This window comes from Cupressus sempervirens, chromosome 6, assembly GCF_028749045.1.
Source record: "Cupressus sempervirens isolate cs-2001-9-10 chromosome 6, ASM2874904v1, whole genome shotgun sequence".
NCBI lineage: Eukaryota > Viridiplantae > Streptophyta > Pinopsida > Cupressales > Cupressaceae > Cupressus > Cupressus sempervirens.
In genome coordinates this window covers 432,491,533-432,511,670 of record NC_143123.1, presented here as the reverse complement: position 1 = coordinate 432,511,670, position 20,138 = coordinate 432,491,533, and the positions used below count along the sequence as shown (strand labels likewise).

Sequence of the window (20,138 nt, the reverse complement as noted above, 5' to 3'; positions counted from 1 at the left end):
CAACAAAAATACTCCATTTCTAGTGACACTTTGTGGTGGTCTCAGGCTCTTCCCAACCCAAGACCCTATTCTTCAATATTGGACTTTTTCTCACTCAAAAAGGATCCTTCATCTTTCTACTTCAGTTCTATTTTCCTTTTCCTTTTTGGTTTCTTCTTGGACACTGTTTTGTGCTCATTTTGTTGATTGTTGCCCTAGTTGTTTGCTTCCAATCCCTTAGACCCTTGGTGGTCTCTTGTTGAACATTAATAAATTTATCTTATTTATCCAAAACTGTATCATGCCTTGCAAGATTCAAATTTGGAAATTCTAAGGGGAAAATCCTCAATCCAATGCAGATAGATACTCGATATTTGAACATCATGAGCAGGGGGAATTTCCATGAAGCTTCTACAAGCTTACTACTAAAATTCTCTCCTCTGTCAGACGAAAAAGCTCTCCAGTTTCTACACTAATACTGTTGGTAACTGTTTTAGCATTTATAACAAATGATTTTGAATTTTATTGTTGTTTCTACATAATGAACTTTCCTTCTTCACAGGTCTTATAGTTGGATTTTATGTGGGCTTAATCTTGCCCAAATAATACTTATGCACTTCAACTTGGGTTAAATTTTGAATGCATTGTGACACGCATGTCATTTTTTTTTGACCAAATATTTCATTATAATGAGAATACAAATGATATACCAATTATTTGAACACTCATGTTGTTTGAGGATTCTCATATACACACATACTTGTCCTAGGATTCTATAATGTACTCAGTTATTTGCTACTTGCACATCTTTCCACAAAACAAAGAAATTATGTGTCTGAAAAGGATAATGGCCTATTTTGTGCTGCAAGGAGAGTGTTTGCTAGTAGTAATACACTGAAATGGACATTTTCAACATAAAAATTTAAACCTCCTGTGTCGATGAAATCGTTAATAGATAAACAACCCTCTCGTTGCTTTACCCCATTATCAATTGAATGTTGGGATATCCGCATTGGCATTATACACTCAAAGGAATTTGGGATTTCATGGAAAATATAGGTTTCATGTGTTGCAAATACAGACCTGAGCAAGAACAAGACTTTGCAAAACTGTTCAAAGAACTCATGACATTATCTCAAGCGTGTTTACAATCTTTTGAAAATTCACTCTTTTCAGAGGTTCACTTTTATGCATCAAGTATTTTTACTCTTGCTGAGGCACTCATCTGAATTCTCTCAAGTTGAATTGTTGAACCAACCGACCTTCCTTATATTATTGTGTGCAAGTTTGTATTGACATTTGAAAACCACTACTCTAATACCAATGATCTGGATCCCAGGTGATCAGGGGAGGGGCAAAACCATCCTAAACACGAGAGGTTTACAGTTTCAAACTTCAATTCAGGAACTTGATATTTCTCAGTGGATTTCCTTCATACATAGGCCTCTAATTGCAAAATAATGTAAGAGTAGCTGTCTACATACAAGGCGCAAAATAGGTATCCATTTAAAAATAGTATTAACTTTAATTGGTGCATTGCCTACACAATATTACTATACATATACCTAGTTCTGTGGTTCAAACAAAAAGGAATAAGAGATTTGAGTAACTATTTTTTATTAAGGAAAACAGGTTTTGAAGGGTGTCTGAAACCTTTTACACAACAAAAAAATTTCAATGGAGACCGAACAAAAGATACAACAGACCAAAAGTGAAACAGGTCACCAACCAAAAAAAGGTGACCAAGGCAACCTTACAGATAACATAGTAAGGCACCTGCCACCAAATAAAACTCAAAATGAAAAAAAACAACTAAGACCCCCGACTCCCAAAAGAGTGAGATCTAAGAAGACGATCAGAGGACTGTTGGGAATGTTTGTATTTTTTACCTTTAACCTTTGTCCAACCTTCCTCCACCCGAGAAGCCTGCTTCTCCCAAACCAAAGCTTCGCCATCTGACCCAACCAAAGAACCAGGCAAGATCACACTCGTAACTTCGAAACCTAACCCGTAGAGGGAGGGACAACCGCAGCAGCCATATCCAACAACGGATCAAAATCTAGACCAACCACAAGGGAAGGGGAAGATTTGGGAGCCGAACCCAAAAGGGTGTATATGAGAAAAAGATTATGATGCAGGATCGAAACCCTCGTGCCAAGGTTTGGCCAACAAAGGGTAACGATCCTCCCAGCTGAAATGACAACACAAAATAGCCCTCCTATCATCAGTAGCATCAAATTTTAATATGAAAAAACCCCTAGCCATAAGGTAAATCTGGACAGATTCAAAAATCAGCAAGTCTCGGTGCTTAGATATCCAAGCATGAAGAGCCTGTAGGGAAGGCCAAAAGCCCCATAATTTGAAAATAGAGGCCCTCCTAGAGAAGTCCTCACTCGTATGAGCAATTTCTTCAGCTATAACGTCCTCCAAAACCAACCAGATAGGACTACTAACTGAGACAAGAGTCACAACCAAGGGAAAAGTCGGACAATCCACAGACGGAATCCCCAATCCATGGACATCAGCTTTGAACACTGCCACATCCGCAATAGAGGCAACTTTGCCACCACCAGCAGAAGCAGACCTAAACCCTGAACACCCATCGGAAGAAAAAGTCCGAGGAGACGCAGCCCCAAAAGCCACAGGGTCCACCGAGGAAATAGTGTGGGGAGGGGCCATGGCCAGAACACAGAGTGCAGAGCAAGAACGTAGAGCGGGAGTAGAGATTAAGTAAATGTTACAGATAGCAAGTCTGGGAATTAGAACCCCTATAATTAGAAATGAGTAGACACGTTAAACTAGCTTGCCTTCCAACTCTAATGCTGTCCAATTCCTTATAGAGGAACAAACATATAATATGATTACAAAACAGGTCTAAAAGATGAAAAGATTCATGTCCTAGATTGCTTGACCATCCAATAGTTACCTGAAGATGAAGATAGTACTAGAAAGTTGTGAACTTGCTATCACTCCAATTGCTGATAGGTTACACCAATTCTATTTTTACATTAATATTTTATCTTTGGCTTTTACGTGAAAAAGATATGACTACCTCTCAAATTTAAACATATTATTTCAGACTTTGTCTGATATAGATATTATTAAAACTAATATAATTTCCACTGCTGTGAGTAAACACTGCACAAGGCAAACGAGGAAGTAAAATCTATTTTATAAATCTTGCAATAGTAATTTTGTGCTCAATGCCATAGACAGTTAAAGGTCTACCTTGCCCATAAGTAAATATGAAATATTTTAACTATACATTTGTGAAAGAATGAACAATGAAATAGCCAGCTGTAAAATTGCACGCTTACATGTGTGAATCTATCTCTGGATTGGGACCAATGAAGTAAACTGTAGTTTGAAAACATCTCTAAAAGCATAACAGTAATGTCCACAAAGTGAGGATCTTAGCTTTATAAATCTTGATAAGTAGGAGATATGGGTCAATGAGTTTGACTCAAAAATCACACAGTTAAATCCTGATAGCAATATCACAATTTATATATCTTGTCAATGAATTGTTTGATATCATCCAATTCCCATGAAAGGATTCTGCATGCCATTTAAATGTGTAGATTCAGTTGGGATTAAGATGTATTATCTCAACTCCTTTTTAGAAGCTCAGGTTCAACTCCAACAGCATCAAAAGATTCCCTGTATACTGAAATCCTTGTTTCCTTTCCTATTTTCCTTCCAGCCATAGTACATCATGAAGAAAATGGAAAGCTGCTCCACTTCAGTAAAACCACAGTATGTCATTAAAAGAACTACAAGCTTCTCCATTTCAGTAACAACTGTATGCTTCTCCACTTTGAAAGTATCTTTAAATAAAGAAAAACAGCCTCAACATCCACACAGATAAATGGAGGATTTCAAATTCTCTGACACACGAACTGTTTAGTACCACCCAATTTCTTAGCTTTAGAACTTTACAAAAATGGTTTGCAGCTTTCCACAGCTTTCAAATATGTAGTCTTTAATTATGATTAAAAATGTATATAAAAATCTTTTGTTCTTGTTTTTCAATTGTGATTCATCTTTCGTTGTATCCACATATTTCTTGTAATTTGTAATCCTTGTTTCCTTTTCCACACTTCCCATCCCATCAACCAAAGAATGTCATTGAAAACACTCTACGCTTCGCCAATTTGGAAGTTTTTCCAAATGGAAAAGCAATCACATCCCCCACACAAAATCTAGCCCAGTAGGAACAGACTATGACTTTTTTATGTGTGGTTATGCTTGTGATTAAAGATGTATTATCAAAAGCTATTTACTCCATTTTACCAAAAAATTAGCTTTTCCACTACATCTGAGCATACCTGTAATTTGATATCCTTGTTTTCTCTTCTCATTTGCATTCCAATCAAATTAGGAATATCATGAACAATCACTTTCCCACAGTCATTGTTTTTTACTGGCATTCTCCTGTGGAAAGCTTCAAATTTTCTTGAATCTATGATATGACCAACAAGTTCCCAAAACAGACTCTGAAAATATGCACAAATGTCAAGGAATGCTTCCTTAGGCTCCTCAACAATTTGACAATTATTTGTATTGAGTCCATGTCGTCCTCTGGCTGCTCACTAGATTATAAACATTTTGCACCAGCTGCATAATATAACTATGATGAACCACATTGTCAATAAATAGAAAACATGGAGCTTGTTCTTCACAACTTGTTGCAGTTGTTTTCCCTCCTCTACAAGCTTTCCCCCTTCAAAACCACTAATTGCACATTTTTCCAGCATCACAAGAAGAGACTTGTCTAAAGTTTTCCCATAAGCCATCACCCTGCAAAATTTAAAACTTGCAGAAGTCCAGTTGAACTTGTCAATGACTTCCGATGCCAAAGTGCTTTTCATAAACACAAACCTGCATAATACAATGCCTAAAGCTGGTTCACTGACTTCCAGGTCCACCACCCTCTTCACTTCTCCTTTCTTCTCACTACCTTCTGTGCAATTTTCACAAGAGATGAGATGGTAACAAATAAAAATGAGCAGAAAATTATAGTTTATATCACCTTGTGAGTGTAAGAAAACGTTGTACCTGGTATACTCTCTGCAGTATCCTTGACTTGAATATGCATTGCAATGGCCGAAAACATATCAGATTTGCCTGCAAAAACCATGGTAACATTCATGGTGATATCTCATTGCATTGCAATTTATACTTTGAACAGTTATACAGCTCAAACTACAAATTACATGATAGTGCTAATTATTTATTTCTTCAAATAAAGAAGAAAAAAAGAAACAAATTACATGATAGTGGTAATTAATTATTTCTTCAAATATAGAAGAAACAGAGAAATAAATAATTGAGCTTTCTACATCCCTTCTAAAATTGACTATTGTAAAATGGCAGATAATTTTTGGATTTGTAAATGTTACAATAAGAGGTATTACAGGGACCATTCAACAGCAATGTCTATGCATGGCCAAAATGCACCTGATTAGACAATTTACTTGTATTTATTAATTAATTTTTAATTTACAGTACAATGCTTTTGTATATTTTAATTTATTTAACAAATACAAACAAAATGTCTAAACAGATACAGTTTCGCCCCTGCATAGCCATTTCACCATTCAACAGTATTATAGGGGTGCAAGAGTTCAAGCTCCAAAATTACCATTAAAACTTATATAGAGATAACGATTTACAGGTGTATATCAGTCTTTTTCAGTTGATTTAAATGTTAAAGTGTAATTATAATGTTTCAAGTCATCCACACCACAATCTGTCTCATTCTTTCAAAATATTAGAGATTATATTTCAAGTCATGTAATGTCCGATTTTTGGAATTGCCCTTATTTTTTGCCCTAGATTCAAAATTTTCATTAAAACAAGAATTATAAGATGGTTAGAAATATGACTTTACCCAATACGATGTCTTTCAACAAGGTAAATCAGCTCAACTATTAGGTACAGATAAAGAAATAACAGATATGTTCCTCTGAGACCCCAGTGGTAGCAAGCATAAACAGTAGGATTGATATCTGTCAAACTTATCTAGTGTGCTTTTGCCAACCTCTTGCAGCTATTTGTATTCTAACATATTTGATAGGTTCTTCAACCATCAGTTCCTTTAAACTGCTCAATTATTCCCTCCAAGCAGCCTCCTCTTCTATGAACTCATTAGCAGCCAATGTCAATGGTGACTATAGGCATGGTATAATAATAATTAAGGAATGAACTCCACAAACTCCCAAAGAAATATCCACAGACTCTTGTGGAGAAGCTTCCCAGGATCACACAGTCCATCGGCTCCATCTAACAATGAACCATCTCCAGCGATAATGACAGTGTATTATTCTGTTTATGTTTTTAATGGTCTTCCCAAGCTGTGTATTACTCGTCAGCTGCCTTAAGAATATGATCTGATTTTCCAATCTATATAGAATATTGCTGGCTGAGTCCACTAGAGATGCTGATTGACTGTATTTCTGTTCTTCACATATGAAATTGCTTATCATGTAGATAGCTGTTAAATATTAAATTGACTGACCCCACCAACTATCATCCTACTTGTAATCACATTGTGTCTATAGATTATCAATTACACTGCACAGACAGCAATGTACAGTGAGTTTGGTAATGGCAATAGATGAATTGTCCATGTAGTAGCTTGCTTCTCCCCTGTGGATGTGAACATGCTCAACAAACCTAATCCACCACCATTTGGCTGCCCCAAACAATTACTGAGTCGCCTTTAGTATGGTTCACAACACAATAATATTTGGGTTGATGAATGCAATATCCTGTAATGTTTGGTTTGTAATGTTCTCTGCAGTGATTCCTTATGTCTATTCTCCTTTGTTCTTGGTATTCATGTATGATGGATTGCTCAAGGAGTTGGTTACTGGACTAGAAATTATAGTTTGAATTGGATCCCTCCACTGACTAGCTGATCTATTGATTTCAACAACTCTTCCAATGCTCCTTGATTCCCCCGCCCCTTTTCACCGAGCTTTGTTACTCCTTTCCCTATCTATACCTGCAAAGGGTGAGGAAAAGGTAGTATCATTCCTTAAAGACATGCCCCATGATGAGGTATTAATGGTTTGATATTAACGTTTTCAATCATATATATTTCATTTATATATACATTTCAGTTTATATTATAAATTTCAGTACTAAGGATATTAATGTTGGGTATATATTATATCATTATTTCAATAATATATTATCATATTAAAGATTATATAATATTGTTTTTAATTTAATAAAATCTAATTTTATTAAATCTTCTTTCTAAAAGAGAATTATATAATAAATCTTGGCTGGTTTTGTGAATTCTTTTGATCTTAATCAATTTTGGTCTGTCTTTACTAACTAAGTTTTATGGTTCATTTGGAAGAAAAGGAAAGAGGAAATTTTTCAAGGATCTAAGAGGGACCTTCCTGGATTTTCTATAAAACTCGCCTATCTTCTTATCATGTCTCAGGTCTCAGGTGTCTTAGAAATACCAAAGAGCAAGTTCATGATTTTGCTAAAGGAAGGTGCAATGGTGGTTTACAAAGCAGATATCAAGTCTGCCCATTACTTCAATACCTATAATGAAATGTTAAATGAAAAAGAGCGCGAGGCACTGAAACAGTTAGTGGCTAAAGCGAAGTTTAATGTTGCTGAGAAGAATAAAGATATCCTTGCAAATCAACCTCCAGATGCACCTGATTGGGAAGCTATTGCCGCAGGACCTCCCCTTGAACCATTAGTACAAGCTGGAGATGCAGAATGCTCCAATAATATCATTGGAACCTGGGATTGAAGATGATACTTGCTAGTTTCATATCGATTAACTTCAAACTTTGATAAGTTTTTAGTACGATATAAGGAAACTTCTATAAGTTACTGTTTACTAGCTGTCTATGACGTAACAGCAGGAATACTTCCCGAGATCTTTGGCTGAACTTGAAGTTATACCGTAGTCGTTTTGCTCGAGCTTTAATAAAATAGAAAGAGAATTAGGGAATTAGGGAATCAAACGAGGGGATATAACAGTTCTCCCCCGCTTCCCTCCCCCTCTCCCAAAATTGTTTGTCCTCGAGCAATAATTGTATGATCATGGAGATCTATCCATAACCCACCTTCTACTATGCTAGTCTATGAATGTGATTTGTGATCAATAGTCGAAACTTGACAAGTTTTCTCTCATCACTGCAAGAGAAGGAACAAGTTCATAGCAACAAATTGATATCAGATAGACCCAGTGCTTACATGATGGTTGGTCTTCATTTGTGCTTTTTACCATGAATCCTGCAACCACAAAGTGAAACAAGTGCATATATATCCATATAGAGTAATATCATTAGATACCTAGATAGCTATATATAAATTCAAAAAAAAGTGATTTCCTATGCTCTTATCATCAATTTGGTTGATAGAGATTGAGTCATAATAAGTAAGTCCAAGCAAATCCCATACCAAGCCCAAGAGCGGAACTTTCGCCCTCTTGGCCTCAATGGCACAACTTAGATGTCCATGTCAGGTAGTCTACTTAGTAGGATGCTTGTATTGCTTCCTTACCTATGCCCCATCCCCAATAGTTAATTAGTTCATCATAGTAGGAATGATAGGGAGATTGTCGTGGGATTCTCTACTTATCTAATCTAAAGCCTAAGAGTGGGACTTTGACCCTTTTGACTTTGTTGGTACGACTTTGACATCCACCAAGGAAGGAGGAATGTTGTAAGATGGCAGAACTTCACCTTCCATCAAGGTGGTCTACTTCAATGGAGACCATAACCCTTTTTCCTGCCTTTCCCCCTACATCAATTCCACATTTCTTATTATTCTTTGATTCTAGATCAAACGGGGAGCGTATTTTAAAAATAGAGCATACGCATGAATGTGTGTAGACATAGTTCACTAGGACCACAGGAGGCAAGAATATCTAAACAGGACCAAATTCTTCACCTCGAGTAAATTTCACTTCACCCACACGAGGCAAGAACGTCCAACCAAGACCATATTTATCTCTTCGAGTAATCAACTCATCATAATGTCCCTCAGGTTAACATGATAATGCTCTAATTCCACTTGTAATGTCCCCTTTTTGGGATTGCCCCAATTTTTGCCCTAGAATGAAAATTTGCATTAAAATAAGAATTATAATGTGGTTAGAAATCTAACTTTACCCAAAAAGATGCCTTTTAACAAAGTAAAACAGCTCAAATATTGAGTTCGGATCAAAAAATAGAGAAACTTTCCTCTGGGACCCCAATGGTAGCTTGCTTAAACAGCAGGACTGATATCTATCATAATTATCTGAAGTGTTTTTGCCAACCTCTTGCAGCTATTTGCATTCTAACATATTAGATAAGTTCCTTAATCATTATTTCCTTTGAAGCTTCTCAACTATTCCCACCAAGTAGCCTCCTTAGATGTGAACTCATTAGCAGTCAATGTCAATGGCAACTGTTGGGGTGGTACAATAATAATTAAGGAACCAACTCCAAAAACTCCCAAAGAGATATCCACAAACTTGTGTAGCAACTTCATTTAACTCTCCCTCATTGACTTTGTCTAACAATGAAATATCTCGAGTGATAGTGATTGTATATTTCTTCCTCTACATTGATCTTGTTTATATTCTTAAACATCTTTTTGAATCGTATATGAGTTGTCATCGTCTTCTTGATTATATTCTTCGTATATGCCCCACACTTCTCTTGGCTCACAACTCGCGCTTGAGGGCATGGGTTTGACAAGGAGATTCATGATGTTGCCAAAAAAAAAATTTGCAAATTTTGAAAATTTTGCAACATTCCATTTATTGCTATCATGTAATTGACTCTTTTTTATTTATTTTTTTAAGTAAAGTTTTAATTTTATCTACTTGTTTAATGATTCATTGATTAATCATAGATTCACTTTACAAATTTACATAATGATTTGTCATTTAAATTTCTAATCATACTACTATTTGTGACAGGGCTCCTTATTGGCAAAACATGATAGATGTGGTTGCTATTTGTGGTCTGGGGTTTTAAACCCCAACTGAGGTTGAGTTGAGTGGATACCTTTTAGATGAAATGGTAGAGGATATGAAGGTTGAGCTTGAGGACCACTGAAAGGAGTGGACCAAAAAAGGTTGCACCATCATGACTGATGGTTAGACGAATAGGAGGAATAGAACACTCCTCAATTTTCTCGTTCCCTGTGGAGGTGATTAATCATTCTACTTTTCTGCATGCATTGTTGTGAATCATGATTGAATAATTTAGTTTTTGATTTGTTGATTGCTAATCTGTTGATGATCCATGATAATTCATTGTTTTGTAGGATATACCATGTTCCTCAAATCCACTGATGCTTCCGCTCATATAAAAAATGCCACATACTTATGTGAGGTTATTGAGGAAGTCATAGCAGAGGTGGGGGAACAAAATGTGGTGCAGGAGGTGACAGATACTGTAGCAAGTTATGTTGCTACAAGTAAACTTTTAACTTTTCAAGTTTGAAAATAAATTTATTTGAATTTTGAACTTTTTCTAATTCTAAGATTTCTAAATTGTTTAAATTTCTAATTAATTTAAAATCTTTTCATGGAGAGGGACCCCACCATATTTTGGTCTCCTTGTGCAGCACATTGCTTTGACCTCATATTGCAGAAAATTGGCATGCTTGAGTAGGTCAAATCATGTGTAGAAAGTATTATAATAATAGATAAGTCATCTATTATTAGTTAATGGTTATCTATTGTAAATATTTAGTTAGCTTTAGTTAGCTTTTGCTTTTTTAGCTTTATAGAATATTTCTATTCTTTTTTATAGTTTCCTAAGGAAACGTCGCTTTATTCTTTTATATAAATTGACCTCTCGGTCTCTATTAATAACAAGCAAGTATTTTTTACTAATTACTTCGTAATATGGTATCAAAGCTAATACTTCAAATTTTTTGGAAAAAATTATAATTTCTTCTGGAAATTATTTGTTTAATTTTTTTCAAAAAAAAAATTCAGTCGAATTTCTCAAAAACCCACCTAGGGTTTTCTGCCTAGAGAAATTCAAATCTAACTAAAACTCAAGCTATGGTTTTCCGTTTTTGTGAAGAATTCGGGTGTTCATTTTTATTTCTTTTTAGTGGTTCCTTAGAAGAAACGTCTGCTGAAAATCGCAGATCTAGAGGTTGTTTTTCTGCAACTCGAATCCTCATCACATCTGAAAATCGCGAGCTAGGGTTTCAGTTTTGGCATCCATTTTTTCTGCAGTCACGGAACAGCATTTTTGAGGTTGAAATCACAATATTTTTTTTTGCTAAAATCTCTTTCTCTATGCCGTCTCAAACAAAAACGCCCCTTTTTTTATCAAAATCGTCATTTTCAGACCTGCAAACACCATTTTTTTATTGTTTTGACCTTCATATCCGCCAACTGGTTTTTTGGCTCGAAACCCTAATTTTTGGCGTCGGAAAATTTTTTTGTTTGCAGATTCGTGGTGGGTTTTTCGAGAGCTCAACTGGGTTGTCCATTTTTTCTGAGTGCCTCAATTTTTGAGCTAGCGGATCCAAAAAACAACATATTCCTTATGGGGTTTTCGAGCTCTCTTATGGGTCACTCTCTGATTCTTCTGAGTCTTCCGTATTTTTGCCTTGAAGAACGTGCCTTCACAGATTTTCACAATTTTTCATTGAAAAATGTGCCATGGCATCTCTAACGAATATTTTGCTCGAGCATAATTCCAAATTCAATGGTCGCAATTATGGAACTCGGAAGCAGCGCATCATCGCAATCTTTGAATATCGGAACACCGATCAACTTGTTCTGGGTGTTACAAAGCCTCCGACTTCTAAGGGTCCTGATCAAGTTACATGGGATTCGAATAATCAAGAGGCAGTGATGCTTCTCAAATTATCCGTAGCTGATGATCAACTTTCTCAAGTTTCCATCCGACAAGACAGCTGTCGAAATTTGAACACATCTAAAAGGTCTTCATGAGACTTCCGACAAGAGCAGAGCCTTCTTTCTGAAAAACACTCTGTTTTCTATTGTCATGGATGAGCGAACCACGCTCCAAGCACACCTGAATAGGATTCAGGAAATTCGTGATCAGCTACTTGCCATCAGTCGCAAGATGGAGGAAGAGGATATTGTGGTAATCACTCTTCGGAGTTTACCAAAATCCTATGAGCATTTTATCGAGACTCTCAACATCACATCTACTGGTGTTGATCTAAAGTTCACTGATCTTTGTACCCTGCTGATTCAGCAAGATCGGTGGAAACAACAGTTCAATAACAGCTCCAGTTCCACCTCCACTGATCAAGCCTTTCCTGCGAAATCCTTTCAAAAGGATAAGGGCAAGTTTCAGCAACCATCTAAGCAGAAGGCTTCTGCTCTAGCATCCGATGGTACCAAAAAGAAGAACATTCAATGCAACTACTGCCACAAGTTTGGTCACATGAAGGTTGACTGTCGAAAACGCTTAGTTGCCTAGTCTAAGAAATCAAGTTCGCAACCCAAAGCGAACAGTGCAAAGCACACTGAGTAGGCGGAATCTACCGTTTATGCCTTTATGGCTAAAAGACCTGCAGATCATGTGAAGTCGTCTGCCTGGTACATTGATTCAAGGGCCTCTCGACATTTCACTCACCACAAAGACTGGTTTACTAACTCCCAGCCTTATTCAGATTTTGTTATTTTTGATGGCAAACAAGAGTACACAGTAGTCGATAAAGGCAACATTCAGATTCAGTCTGTTGGGAGGAATCTCATATTCCTTGATGTGTACTACGTTCCAAGGATGGAACTAAATCTACTCTCAGTCAAATCAGTAGCTACGACATTCTCCACACTTGGCAGTCACCTTTAGTTCACATCAATGCACCATTACTGATCGGGCAACTTAGTCTACTGTTGCAGTAGGTCTTGAGGATCATGGTCTTTTCAGACTTACTGATTCTGGTGATTCTCAGGACTTAGCTATGGCTACTCGGCGATCTTTTGTCAGTACACTTTGGCATCAGCAATATGGGCACTTAAATGTGCATTATCTCTCACAACTTGCTCGGGATGAGCCTATTCTTGGTTTGTCAGAGATTCAAACTCAAAACCTTGGAGTTTGTGACGCATGTCAGGCTAGGAAGCAACATTGCACACCTTTCCCCAGTGGCGATTCTTAGCGAGCTTCTTAGGTACTTCAACTTGTTCATGCCGATATTTGCGGCCCTATGGCCACTTCTTTTGTTCTTGGGTACAGGTATTTTCTATTGTTTGTAGAGGATTTCAGTAGAAAAATGTGGGTGTATTTCCTTAAAAAGAAATGAGATGCATTCACTATATTTCAGAAGTTTAAACCCTTGGTTGAAAAAGAGTCTGGAAAATCTATTATTACTCTTAGATCAAAGAATGGGCGGAAAATTTGTTCTAATGCTTTCTCCAGCTTCTTGGTTACACATGGCATCCAACGCCAGTTCACCACACCCCACACGCCACAACATAACAGTGTAGTTGAACGTCGGAACCACCGAGATGGCTCGTTCCATGCTCGAACACAGACATGTTCCGAAGCAGTTTTGGGCAAAAGCAATTAATACTACAGTTTATCTGTTGAACCGATCACCCACAGTGGCAGTCAAAGGTAAAACTTCGGAAGAGGCTTGGTTAGGTCACAAGCCCAGAATCAATCACCTGAAGGTTTTTGGCTCTCTTGCTTTTGTTTGGATCCAACAGACTAGCCTATGCAGGCCAATGATTTGGGAGTTCGGCTTTCATTAGGTCCACCTGATGGGAGAGCTCTAGTAGCTCCTGTAGCTCTAGTTATTCTAGTGATACCTGTATAGACACCTCCGGCTTCTCCTGCAAGATCACCTCACTTTGTAAATGCTTTACCTAAGTTTGATCCAGCTTCTTCTAATGAGGATCCTACTGATCAAGCATCTCCTAGTACTACTGTTGGTCCTTCTCCTATCCGACCTAAGTGGTGGGCTAAGACACTTGCTGATCTTCGTGATGATGAGCTCATTGATGGGAGAACTACTCTGAAAAAGAGCAAAACTAAAAATTTTGTTAACTTTGCTCTTATGGTTAACATTCACAGTGTGTTTGAACCTCAAACATATTCCGAGGCTAAAGGAATTCCAAAGTGGGAACGCACCATGACATCTGCACACTAGAGCCTGCTGAAGAACACTTGGGTCCTTTCTGATCTTCCACCAGGGAAGAAACCCATTGGCTGCAAATGTGTCTACAAAATCAAATACAAATCAGATGGTACTTTGGATAAGTACGAAGCTCGTTTAGTGGCGAAGGGCTTTTCTCAACGTTAGGGCATTGATTATGAGGAGACCTTTGCTCCTACTGCAAAGATGAGCACCATCAGATTAGTCCTAGCCATGGCAACATAGTTTGGCTAGAAGGTCCATCAGATGGACGTAAAGAGTGCTTTCCTGAATGGTGATCTCCATGAAGAGGTCTACATGACGCAACCTCCTAGTTTCAAGGTTGCTAGTAAAGACCATCAGATTCTCAGATTGGTAAAAGCTCTCTATGGTTTGAAGCAGGCCCCTCAGGCATGGTACATCAAGATTGATATGTACCTCAGTGATCAAGGCTTCAAGAGGAGTTCTTTAGACTCAAATTTGTACATCAAGACTACTGATAGTGACATCATCATTCTGGTTATCTATGTGGATGATCTGATCATCACTGGCAGTTCGGCATCTTTGATTCAGAGAATCAAATAAAACTTATGCCAATCTTTTGATATGACTGACCTTGGGCTCATGCATTATTGCTTAGGTGTTGAAGTTTGGCAACAGTCTTCTAGTATATTCATCTCTCAGTCCAAATATGTCAGGGCTCTATTAGACAAATTCTGAATGCAAGATTGCAAACCTGCATCTACACCTATGGAGAAAGGTCTCAAGTTATCAGCAAAGTCTGATTCTCCTTCCGTTGATGATACTACATACAGGCAACTAGTAGACAGCCTCATCTACCTCTCTGCTACTAGGCCTGATATCAGCTTCGCAGTCAGCTATATTTCACGCTTTATGATAGCTCCTAAGGTTGATCATTGGATGGCAACAAAGCGTGTGCTTCGTTATGTGAAGGGCACTTCAAATTATGGACTTCTGTACTCTCGGAGTTCTAATCCTAAACTCAGTGAGTTCACAGATTCAGATTGGGTAGGCTCTGTTGATGATAAAAAGTCAACATCTGGATATGTGTTCAGTTTGGGATCTGGTGCAGTCACATGGACCAACAAGAAGCAGCAGGCAATTTCTCTCTCTTCTACAAAGGCTGAATACAGAGGGACTATTAAGGAAGGATGTGACGCTGTTTGGCTTCGTCGAATGCTTGGGAATATGCAGATGTCACCAGCAGGACCGACTACTTTGTTTGTTGATAACGAAGACATAATCAAGTTAGCAAGGAATCCAGTCTTCCATGAACGAACCAAGCGTGTGGATGTTCATTGTCATTACATACGACAGTTGGTTGAAGACGGGACTATTGATCTGCAGTATGTTCCTACCACAAATCAGATTGCAGACATTTTCACCAAGCCTCTTGATCCTAATAAGGTTGTCAAATTCAAAGGACAACTTGCCGTTTTAGATAGATTAACCATTAAGGGAGGGTATTACAATAATAGATAAGTCGTCTATTATTAGTTAATGGTTATCTATTGTAGATATCTAGTTAGCTTTAGTTAGCTTTCGCTTTTTTAGCTTTATAGAATATTTCTATTCTTTTTTATAATTTCCTAAGGAAACATCGCTTTATTCTTTTGAATAAATTGACCTCTCGATCTCTGTTAATAACAAGCAAGTATTTTTTACCAATTACTTCGTAATAGAAAGGACCAAAAATATATGCAAGTTTATCTACAATCATGCATTCATCCTTAGCACAATGTGGCACTACACAAGAGGCAGGGAGTTAGCTCATCCAGGCATCATGAGGTTTGCCTCGAATTTTATCACACTGCAGTCCTTGTTGACATCAAGGGCAGATTTGAGGAGCATGTTTGTTGGGTGGGAGTGGACTACATCTTCCTATGCTACGACCACTGCAGGGGTAGATGCGGTGAATCGCATCTTTGATGAGGATGGTTTTTGGAAACCTGCTAAAGAAATCGTTGAGGCACGTTCTTTACAATTTAACATTTAGTATTTAATATTTATTATTTAATTGTTTGATGATTTAATTTTAGTTTTAGTTTTATATTTAAATTTTGACTCAAATGTTTTTTTTACATTATATGCATGTCACTAAGCCCCTCATATCTCTCCTATGAACTACTGATGGGGAGAAGCCCTCTATGGGCTACATATATGAGGGCATGGATAGAGCCAAGGAGGTCATTAGAGCCCAATATGCAGGAGTGCAGGAGAAGTATGCCCCTATTTGGGAGATAATTGATAGGAGATGGCAGAATAAGCGCCATCAACCCATCAATGCAACAACTTATTATCTAGAACCAGCATTATGTTTCCATCCTGACTTCAAGGCAAATGAGGAGATTCTCACCGACCTATATACAATGATCCAAAGGTTGAGTAGCAATGAGGATAGCGCAGATGCAATCATTGAGCTAGACAAATTCAATAATAAAGAAGGGCCAATTTTCTCTAGCAGGTTGGCCATAGATGCTCGGACAACAATACAGACAGGTAAAAATAATATATTCTTGAATCTTACGTTTATGGCTTATAAGTTGTGCATTTTAATTTTTTATCTTGTAATTTTAAAGTTGTAAATGAGAAAAAAAGTTTTTGTTTTCCCTTATTTCAGATAGATGGTGGCAAATGTTCAATGATCTTGTCTTTGCAATTAGTCCATGTTTGAGCATATCCACTCAAAGAGGAGAAATAGGTTGTTTGTACAGAGGTTGAATGATCTTGTCTTTGTTCATTACAACCTCCATCTTAGGATCACACAGATTTTGGGCGTTGATTCCTCTTTGATCATTCTAAACGAGATTAATCCAAAATCAGCGTAGTTTACTAAGGTTGTGGATCTAGCTTCATTGAGGCAGACCATGAGTGGGTTGAACAGGTAGATAGAGAGGCTGAGGTTGTGGCCATGGCAAGAGAGGCAGCTAGAGCACGTTCAAGCACTGGCGGATGCACACACAGACATAGGCCCTAGTGATGTTCGTGAACCCATCTTATGTGTGGGGGCTATGGGTCAGCAGTCCTCTAGGACCTACCTTAGACACCTTTGCAGAAGGCAAACAGGATACTCAAAGGCTGAGGCTGACGCTGAGGTCGAGCTTGAGGATGATGATGAGGCTTGAGCTAGAGGCTTGTTTTTTTCATTTTGTTTACAGATACTGATAGACATACATTTCATGGATCTTCATCTTACATACATTCTATGATTTGACTCATTATGATCCTATGATTTCTATTTACTTCAGCTACAATTTACATTTTGCATGTAATGTAGTTACGTATGTGATGGATTTATCATTTATGTTCAATGTTTATGTATGTTAGCTTCTATTTGATGATGTTATAGTGTGTTTAAGTTATATTCAATAAAGGGTGCATTAAATAAGTTTAAAAGTGTTAAAATCTCTAAATTTCAAAGGTTTTTTAATTTGTCGATTCATGGTCAATTCGATTCCAAAATTTCAAAGGTTTTTTAATTTGTCAATTCATGGTCAATTCGATTCCAATTGGTGTCCAATTCAATTTCAATTAATGGTCGATTCATGTCATGATTCGATATATATATACTTTGTAAGGCTCCCAAACTTTTATAATTAGAAACACTTTCTTTTCTTTTTTGCCTAATACCATAGAGTAGTCCCCATGACTGCAATCTACCTATTAAAAAATAAATATTATGAAACATGCCCAAAAGAACCAACTTTACTATTTGGAATAACTTTTCGGTATTTAATTAATAATGATTTTCAAGTAAAGGTTCAAAATTGACCCAAGAAGTTAAAATGCTTTGAATGAGCAATGCTTTTGTAATATCTCCAAACAGGTTAATTCTCTAAAACTCTGATTTTCACCCTAATTTCTAATTTTCAGATTTGATATTGCATACGGCATTGAAGGTATCACAAGGATAATAACAAGAAAGATAAATGTTCAACAGAAATATACATTTATTAATAAATTCTGAAACATGATATAACAGAGTATCTCAAAGATACAGTGTGCAGATTCAGAATACAGAAATCAATCAATCAAATAAAATCCTTACTTCTTCAGATTGTTATAGCTTTCAAAATCAGACCAACCTTAGAATATGACGAGCAACAACAGGAATTTATACTTCTGATATATCCTTCCACGCAGGAACAAATTAATCTTCATTACTAGATCCTGCCCAACAATTCGTCCCGTAGACAGTCCCCTTTGAGCGACGATAGCAATTAAAATAAATAAGTACGCAAATCCGATTTGGACTTAGTTCTTCCCGCCTCCCAATTGGAAACCTGCTTTACCACTGTTAGCAAACTCCTCTCAAACTCGGTATTTTGTAACAAGCTGGGCGGAAAGGAAATAGGAAAGAACCGTGACCAGATAGAGCTCAACAAATAACAACGCAGTATGCCGAATGCCGTTTCCTGAGAAGTCGTCACGCCCTATGGAAAGAAATGCAGGCAACATAGCCCTTCCCCGTAAATATTAAAGATAATCAGATCTAATAGATCCTACTAGTGGGTGATAATAAAATGCATCAATCCCTAAGAAAATGCAGGAAAAAATGCACAAACCTGAATCAGACTCCCTAAAAGATTTGTTCGGTTCCCCTGAGCTTCTTCACGTCTGCCGCCGAAAAACGAAACAAATCGAGGCTTGTAGAGAGGAGTTGGGGAACGATGCAAAGGGCAAATTCTGGCATTTTACCCTAGCTTGGAGGGTGCATCGCGTAGATGAAGGATTATAAGGTAGGGAACGCGCTATTTAAGCGAGGCGAGGAGATGCTGGAAGTGATGAGAAACGCTATCCTAAGCAAGAGATCAAGCGGTGAAGAGCCTAGCAATACTATTTTAGATGTGTTTTTTTAATTGGCGGGTGCATGGGTGAAGTGAATGAATGAATGAAAGATTTTAGGGTCCGTTTGGTTCGAGAATCTAAAAAATCAGGATTTCTACAAATTTTGGTTTAGCCAAATCAAGGTTTTCCAAATCTTCATTCCGATTTTTGGGATTTTACTTGAACCATTTGTTTCACTTGGAAGATGTGTGTAAAGACACATTTTTATGCGTAAGCTTGGAGTTGAGGGCAAATTTCAAAAAGTAGTCCAATCTATTGTTTTTACACTCCTTAAAAAATATAACCAAGCTTTGATTTTCAATTCCTACTTGCTAGTAGGAAGTTGGAAAACCTAGCTTTGAGGCAAAATTGGAAGTCTGATATGCTAATTCCATTTTGCCAATTTTGAAACAAACGCAAAAAATTTCAAATTCGAATTTTGAAAAAACCAATTCCTGTCGTCTTCTAGGAACCAAACGGACCCTTAACAAAGTTTAGAGGCTAAAACATTCTAAGGGATTCACAAGTCAAAAAGACAAGCACACATTAGAGTTTAGCAATACTATTTTAGATTTGTTTTTTTATTGGAGGGTGCATGGGTGAAGTGAATTAATGAAAGAAAGATTTTAATGAAGTCTATGAGGCTAAAACATTCTACGTGATTCACAAGTCAAAAACACAAGCACACTTTTGAGAAAAGGGTGCGAGAGCATTAAGTCTTTTGATGCTACTTCTTGAAGATGGCTCTTTGATAAATGTTAATCACTACATTTTTTGTCATATCTAGTTGTGTTTCCTCAAAAAGAGTACTTAAAGTGCTTGTTTTTAGAATATCCCCATAGTTGGAGCAGACAATCAAAGTGTTTCTGAGTCTCCACCACTTCCTCGTTGCAAACTAGACATATTCTCTCTGCCCACTCTTCCTTGGGTATCATCCATCTACCTGTTTCACATCTCCAATGGTGAGAGTTCGTCTTAAGTTCAACTATGAGCATTTTAGCTTTCCATTTGGTATTTGCTCCTACATATGCTTTCTCCTTGTGGTTTTGTGTTGGGTAAATTCTTTGATATAATAGACTTTTTTGTGCCCCTTTTGTTTTGACCATTTGCAACTTTTGGTTTTTTCCTTCAAGAGTTGTTTTATTCTAGTATTGTTATTTCGACATTTGTGCATGTCAATATTTCATTTTTTTCAT

The 20,138-nt window shown here is 37.2% G+C and overlaps 1 protein-coding gene across 6 annotated transcripts; it reads right to left on the bottom strand.

Annotated features, from left to right (window-relative positions):
• Positions 1–3,190: 3,190 nt before the first annotated feature.
• Positions 3,191–18,964, bottom strand: LOC149552896 (uncharacterized). Of its 6 annotated transcripts, none has more exons than XM_089788444.1 (5): positions 18,681–18,964; positions 18,201–18,548; positions 5,038–5,106; positions 4,861–4,942; positions 3,191–4,779 (listed from the first exon to the last, which is right to left on the bottom strand). In XM_089788444.1, the coding sequence occupies exons 3-5, from the start codon at positions 5,093–5,095 to the stop codon at positions 4,572–4,574; spliced, it is 348 nt and encodes a 115-aa protein (XP_089644570.1). In that variant the 5' UTR covers positions 5,096–5,106; positions 18,201–18,548; positions 18,681–18,964; the 3' UTR covers positions 3,191–4,571. The 6 variants fall into 6 exon arrangements, with proteins under 6 accessions (XP_089644570.1, XP_089644571.1, XP_089644566.1 ...); XM_089788445.1 differs by having other exon boundaries at positions 4,861–4,939; XM_089788440.1 differs by having other exon boundaries at positions 3,191–4,942; positions 18,201–18,398; positions 18,484–18,548; positions 18,681–18,928.
• Positions 18,965–20,138: the final 1,174 nt, after the last annotated feature.

Bases quoted from the DNA above. Each gene is read 5' to 3' on its own strand.
- LOC149552896 (XM_089788439.1), bottom strand. From the start codon at position 5,095: ATGTTTTCGGCCATTGCAATGCATATTCAAGTCAAGGATACTGCAGAG. The intron at 4,943-5,037 runs GTACAACGTTTT...AAAATTGCACAG, and splicing joins TACTGCAGAGAGTATACCAG to AAGGTAGTGAGAAGAAAGGA.